General features: G+C 39.4%; 1 protein-coding gene across 1 annotated transcript; it reads left to right on the top strand.

The window, feature by feature from the left end:
• Positions 1–420: 420 nt before the first annotated feature.
• On the top strand, positions 421–7,149 carry LOC103799940 (DNA repair protein complementing XP-G cells-like; the record flags this gene model as incomplete). The annotated part of the gene is made up of 9 exons (XM_009072298.1): positions 421–508; positions 1,178–1,353; positions 2,380–2,495; positions 2,599–2,691; positions 3,497–3,557; positions 4,466–4,609; positions 5,458–5,665; positions 5,946–6,762; positions 6,794–7,149. Coding segments are annotated over exons 1-9 (2,059 nt in total), but the record flags the coding sequence as incomplete, so codon positions are not given.
• Positions 7,150–7,393: the final 244 nt, after the last annotated feature.

Below are 7,393 nucleotides of genomic sequence, written 5' to 3'. Positions count from 1 at the left end.
GGGCGGTGCTAGGGCAGTACTGGGCGATGCTGGGGGCGGTACTGGGGCTGTGCAGAGCGGTGCTGGGCGATGCTGGGCGGTACTGGGCGGTGCTTGGCGGTACTGGGCGGCGCTGGGCGGTGCATGCACAGGCTGCTCGGGAAGGCTGCAGGGCCGTGGGGCTTTCTCGGCCCATGCCGACCCTTCGCGTCCCTGCGCCAGGCTCCGCCCGTGCCCCAGGTGAGCTCCTGCCCCAGGTGAGTTCCCCAGGTGAGTTCCCCCAGGTGAGATCCCCCAGGTGAGCTCCCGGCGGGACTCCCGCCCGGCCCCGGCCTGGCCCAGCCTGCCGCGCCGTTTCTGTCTGTGTTAATGACGTGAGTTGTATAATCTCTGGGTTATTTTGTGTTTCATGCGTTCTTTCAAAGCAGATAAGAAAGGACAATGGGAGTTCAAGGACTTTGGAAGCTGCTTGAATGCACTGGGAGGCCTATAAACCCAGAAACGCTGGAAGGGAAAATTCTTGCTGTTGGTATCCTTTAAAAGTAAAGCCGAGGAAGCAAAATTGCATGGGAAACTATTTTAACTATTTCCCTTATTTATACATGTTATTAATATTGTTATTCTTATTTTAAACGTACAACACTTTGATAAGTGGATTTTATGGTTTCTAATATGTGGAATACTAACCTCTTTATATTTTTATCTTTTAAAAAGTGGACTTTTTTTTTTAATAGGTTCCTTACGTAAGTGTTGGATTAGAGGGTTTTGTGCTTTGTAAATAAATGTGCTGCTGTCATTAGGACTATAAGATGAAAACATTTAAGTGCTTATGCAACAGCTTTAGAATCATAGAATTTTTGGGGTTGGAATGGACCTTATAGATTATCTAGTCACAACCCCTTTCTTATCCTATATGCTTGGTTAAATGCTGTAAAGATGTGGAAGGAAGTTACCCTTCAGTATCTGTAAAAATAACTGTGGGTGGTCCTTGCTGCATGGTTGCTTCAGCTCTTGCTTTTCGTGCAGGGCATTTACTTTTCTCCAAAGTTCACAGCTGTTTGGATAATCTTGGTTTCAGTAAGCCAAGCCTGGAGCAGTGGGCAAAAGCTACTCGGTCAAATTATGTGCACTTTATAGAAGCTCTTAATGTGGTATGTGTGTAAGAGAGCACATTTTTTTCCCCTCAACGTTCTTTAAGATATCAGTATCTGGCTGAACCAAGCAATAAAGGGAGCCAGAGATCGTCGCGGTAATTCCGTACGGAATGCTCACCTCCTCACTCTGTTTCATCGACTCTGCAAGCTGCTGTTTTTCCGGATTCGACCTGTCTTTGTTTTTGATGGAGAGGCTCCTCTTCTGAAGAGACAGACCTTGGTGAGTGCCTTTGCTGCATCACTGCAATGCAAAACAGGATGTATGTCTGCTGGTACTAAGTAGCCGTTTTCAGTTTCCTTCCTGTTGTTCTGTTTATGATGCTGAGCTGTAAGGATGGAGGGCTTGACATCCACTGCTGTCCAGGTGTCCTTTGCAGTCCCAGCCTGGGTTAGCTGCTGGAGCATGCAGCAGCTCTCTTCTGAGATGTTGTCCTGGTTTTAGCCAGGATGGAGGCACGTCACGTCATGCCCAGTCTATAAGCAGGAAGAGCCGATCTGGGGGGAGGTTCGAGGTTGCATTGGTCTGTGGGTGGTGAGCAATTGTATTGTACATGACTGATTTTGTTCTTTTTATTATCCATTAGCATTTTAGCTCATTCTACTCTTTATTATTATTAAATTGTTCTTATCTCAACCTACATATTTTACTTTATTTACTCTCCGTCATGCCCAGTCTATAAGCAGGAAGAGCCGATCTGGGGGGAGGTTCGAGGTTGCATTGGTCTGTGGGTGGTGAGCAATTGTATTGTACATGACTGATTTTGTTCTTTTTATTATCCATTAGCATTTTAGCTCATTCTACTCTTTATTATTATTAAATTGTTCTTATCTCAACCTACATATTTTACTTTATTTACTCTCCTCCCCATTCCTCGAGGCTGGGGGGGAAGAGGGAGGAGGGAGTGTAAGCAGCTGTGTGGTGCTTGGCTGCTGGCTGAGGTTAAACCATGACAGATGTGCAGGTTTGATTTGCATAGAAACCAGGGTGCAGTGAAGTAGATGATAACATAAACTTGTAACTTGCTCCAGAACAGACCTGAATGCAACACTTGCAGGCATTTTGTACCCAGAAGCTGAAAGCTGTTCCTGTGTCCCACAGAGGAAACAGACATAGTTTTAGAGGATTGGTGTTGGTTGAGTTAGGAGTTGCTCATAGGCTCAGCATGTGGAATTTTAACAGTGGTTCTCTGGGTGTGCATCTTCAGCATCCAGCAAAATCTCATTGGTGTTGGTCTCATTTTCACAGGCTAAGCGAAGACAAAGAAAGGATGTTGCCATCAGCGATTCCAAGAAAACTACAGAGAAACTCTTGAAAACACTTTTGAAGAGACATGTTATCAAAACTGCTCTTAAGGACAAAAGGCAAGAATAAAAATTATTTATTTTCTTGTTTATAAGTGTCAGGTGAGTCTTTATGAAGCTGTTAATGACTGGGGTTTTTTGCCTTTTTTTTCCTTTCCTTAAGCAATGAAGTTTTGCCCAGTATTACACAAGTCCGAAGAGAAGGAATTGATGATATGTATGTGTTGCCTGCTTTACAGGATGAAGAGAAGAACAGGTAGGTAGAATTCAGAGAAATAGCTTAAATGGCTTATATTAAACTCAGATAAAAGTATAAGGCCATACATTTTGGTGCTGCTGAAAGGCCTTTGACCCATAAGACTTTATAATATATAAAGTATATTAATTTATATTTTATTTCAGTTTTTTTCTTGAGAGTTTGTTTAGAATTCTAGATACAGAAGCCTAGTTATTTATAGGAAAGCAACAGAAGAAACTTTCAGCCCACAAATTAAATTTCTGCACTGGATTCATGTTTAAGGATGAAGGTTTTACCTCAGTCTCTGTGGCTGTATTCATACAACTAAATGGAACTAATTGCTCAATCAGTGGGTGGCTGCTGCCTGTGTGGCAGCTTGATTCTGGTTTGCATCCCCTCATCCAGTAGCACTGACATGCCCAGCAGGAGTAGGCTCTGTGTGTACTTGTCAAACCTGTGATATCTTAAATAACACTTAAGTGAGAACGTGAAGTTACCCTTTGCACATCTGGTGCTTTTCTGTAGTTCAAACACTGACCAAATAAAATCATGTAATGAGTTAAACAGCAACAGTTGTCTCAATCTAGTTTTAACTGACATAAGTCTGGCTTCTTGCTTTCTGGTCAGATCTTTTTGACCTGTGTGTGTATTTATGTGTGCATTTGTATGTATGTGTATCTATACATACATATGTACTTTGATGTAGTGTGAATTTTTTGTACTTATCAGTGAAGGGATGACTAAGGTCCTTCTGCTTAAAATAGGAGCTTTATTTTCCTAGGTAAATATCTACACCATTTTTTCCCCTCTTTGTAATTTTTAGCTCAGAGGAGGAGGAAGAAAAAGAATGGCAAATGAGAATGAGTCAAAAAAAGATGTTACAGGTAAGTGCAACCCAATTGCCCTGTTACTGTGAGTAATCCTCTCATTCATGTGCCATGCTTAAAAGACAAACAAAAACTTAAAAAGCCAGACTGGAGATACAGGTTTTACTATAGCATTACTTATCAAGCAAACATGTTACTTTTTGGTACTCTAAGAATTCCTATTAATGAGGAAATATAAATGTCATGTCTCCAATAGTATGCAGCAGAACGGAATTGTCCTGTGTTATTCTTCTTTTTCTTTTGACCATTTTCTCTGAACATGTGGAGAAGAAATTGGTTTTAGTAACGATGCAAGTGAAATACATGCATTTGTGCATGTGTATACACACAAAGGACAGCATATTTAACAAAATCCCTGTGCTTCTCCAGATGTGAACTGATGCTGAAGAGCTTCAGTCCTTGAGTTTTCACAGGTAAATTCTGTATTTGCTTCTGATGTATTGATCTCACAGGAAGAGGAGAAAAGAAATCTATAACCTAAGAAGGCAGCATAATGAATAATAAAATCATCTCTGCTTTCATCAATGGATAAGAAAATGAAGAAGCTTTTAGAAATGCTTTTTGTATTTGAAGTAGTTCTCATTCGGAAGGAGAATCTCTTTGGAAGGATATAATCAGACTAGTTGAAACTATAGGACCTGCTTCTGTGATTTATACTAAATATCTTTTTGCAAAAAGAATAAACCCAAGTTTCTTTGTATGGTGTGCATCAATAATTATGTACTTTATTAGGTAGTGGTTACGTTTTTTTGCCTTGTTTTCTTCACTGTATGGGAAATAGCAACAAAGTTCTTGTGTTTTGGGTTTTTTTGTCTTGTTGTTTGGAATGATGCTCTAGATATTTTATTATTTTTGCTGTGCTGTAGTGTAAAATATGTATTTTATGTTGGTTTTAATTTTTATAGGAACAGCTGTGTGAAAATCCTTATTCTGTAGATATTGAATCAGAAGATTTCAACAAGCTGCCTCCAGAAATAAAACATGAGATCTTGACTGATCTTAAAGAACTTACAAAACGAAGGAGAACATTATTTGAAGCAATGCCAGAGGTAATATGTAAAATAGTTTTCAAGCCATCAGAATGGAGCTATTGCCATTAATATAAATGAAGATTTTGTAAGAGTATCACATCTGGAAAGCTTTACCCCCTAGCCATTTTAATAAGAGATGTTACATTGAGGAGAAAAAAATCCAATGAGATAATGACTCTTAAGAGAGCCTTATCTCTTGATTTCCACTAAAATTAGCAGAGCTAATTCAGTTTGGCAAGAATGGAGAAAAGTCATGCTGTGTCTCATTCCTCATCAGCATTACACTCAACATTTCAATTGCAAGAAAATTCTATTGGTGTGGATAAACCAGGCAGAATGTACACAGCTTGGATTCCAAACCCTCAGGTTTTTAGGGGAGCTGGCAGCTTGGAAAAGACTATTTTGTAACTTAGGCAGATGTTTTGCTGAAGCTGTTCAAAGACAGAGAATCCTATGGTGCCACCTCTACAGTAGGTTTTCAGAGCTCTGTTAGGTTTTCAAGGTACAATATATGTCAGATGAAATAATAGCTTGTGCCCAAGTGTAAGCTAAGAACCATCATTTTAAAATCATCCACATGTGGATTCTGTTTAATTGCATTTTTTTAAGATGGGGATGAGCTCTGTTAGCTGCATTTTGTTGCTCACATTATTGAGATCTTGTTATTTTTAGCCAGCACTCAGAACTACTTAATGATACCTTGTAGAAATGTTACCAGACTAGTATTGCTGTCGCTTGGGTGTGCAGCAGTCAGTAAAAGACAAATGTTACATGCTTAAAGGAACTCTCCAGAGTGTGGGAAATGAACTTGCTTAAAAGGGACATTTTGTTTCAATTGACTTGTTTTGTTTTGTTTTGTTTTTGAGGACTCCAATGACTTTTCCCAGTACCAGCTTAGGGGTTTGCTTAAAAAAAGCAATCTCAATCGGTGCATAGAAAATGTACAAAAAGAAATGAATCAACAGCACACAGGTGAAATCCAAACACAGTATGAAAATGAAGGTGGTTTTGTGAAAGAAGTGGAATCGAGGAGGGTGGTCTCTGAAGAGACTTCTCACTATATCCTAATAAAGGGTATGTCAGGTCTTAACTTTGTAAAACCTCTTGTTTGGTGTGTGCATTCTGCAGCTGGCTTTTTTCAGAAAAACTGGAATATTGTTTATGGGCACGTGTAGCCAATATTTTGTATGAAATGTGCATTAGTGTTGTACATAATTAACTGTGATCTGTAAACCTGTGTAGAAGTGGTTTATCAATCTTTATATAAGGATGTTGATCATGTAAAATGGAATGTTAGTATAAAGCAGTTTTACTAAAGAAACCCCCTGAAAATAAACAAAAAACTTTCTTTCAGGTATTCAAGCAAAAGAAGCTATAAAGAGAGACTTGGAAACTGCTGCAGGGCCCTCATCAAAAATGCTTGAATTTACTAAATTGAATAAAGTCAATGAATCTCCTGACAATGCAAAGCTGATTGCACCTGACAAGATGCAGACAGAGAAAGATAAGAATGTGGTGACAGCACCACCCTCTCCTCGAACTTTGCTTGCTATCCAGGCAGCTATGGTAGAAAGCAGCTCAGAAGAAGAACTGGGGGATGGAGAAACAGGACGATTGAACGTGGACCAATTTGTAACAGAGGCAGGCAGCGTGTCTCCAGGAACACTACGGGCAGTTCAACAAGCTCTGAGTGATGGTGATAAAAGGGAGGAAGTTGTTACTGTTAGAACTGGTGGAGTGCTACCAGAAAGATCAGAAGTGAAGGGTTTTCTGCTTAGTAGCTCAGAAGAGGAAAAACAGATTCCTGAAGTTAAGGAGGGAAAAAACATACCTACACCTACAATTCATTCGTCAGTCCAAGTGATTATGCAAGATGATGAGTCTGAGCAAAAGAGTCAGGAGGTGGAAAAGAGTCCTATTACACCCAAAGACACTGGTATAGCCAGAGCCGAAAATTATTCTTCTGTTGACAATACTGGAAAAGGCAAAGAAGATGTAGACAAAAAAGAAGATGGTTCAAAAAATAATATTGCACTCAAGAACACCAGTACAGCCAGAGCTGAAAATTATTCTTGTTTTGACAATACTAGGGTGGATAAAGAAGATGTAAACAAAGAGGTAAAAGGTTCCAAAAATTATATTACACCCAAAGGTACTGACATATCCAGAGCTGAAAATTATTTGGGAAATAAGGATATAAATTGAAAATTATTCTTGTTTTGACAATACTAGAAAAGGCAAAGAAGACGTAGACAAAGAAGAAAATGGTTTCAAAATGGACTTAGAGTCTTTGGGAAATAAGGATATAAATTTGTGCATGCAGAAGCCAAGCTCTTCCCCTGTACCAACTAGTACAGGGTCTTTGGTTCATGCCAAAGCATCAGACCTTTCTAAAAATGAGGAAAACATGAAAATTACTGGAAATATAGAGGAAGTGATTTCACAAGCAAAAGAAAATGTATCTGAGGTACAAAGGGATATTAGACTTTTTTCAGAAGCAGAAGTTTCTGAGGAGGAAAAAGAAGGAAGATCACAGTCTGAAGACAGTGATTCTGATGGTATGTGTTTTAATTGTGTAACGAAATGAGAAAGTAGGACCTTACTGTATTTGTAGTCAGTTGAAGCTAACCTTTTCTCCTAATAAATGCTTTAAAATTCATCTATTCCTACATATGCAGGAGGTGGGAAGAGAATCTGAGCTATGTTTTTCCTCTTGGTGTCACATTATCTCGTTGAAACCTGAGAGTATACAATGTGGGGAGTCAGGAAAGTATGTTGTGTACATTGAGCTTAACTGGTGTG

The sequence above is a fragment of the Acanthisitta chloris genome, unplaced genomic scaffold (genome assembly GCF_000695815.1).
Source record: "Acanthisitta chloris isolate BGI_N310 unplaced genomic scaffold, ASM69581v1 scaffold21853, whole genome shotgun sequence".
In the NCBI taxonomy this organism is placed as follows: domain Eukaryota; kingdom Metazoa; phylum Chordata; class Aves; order Passeriformes; family Acanthisittidae; genus Acanthisitta; species Acanthisitta chloris.
This window is presented reverse-complemented; position numbering and strand designations above follow the sequence as displayed.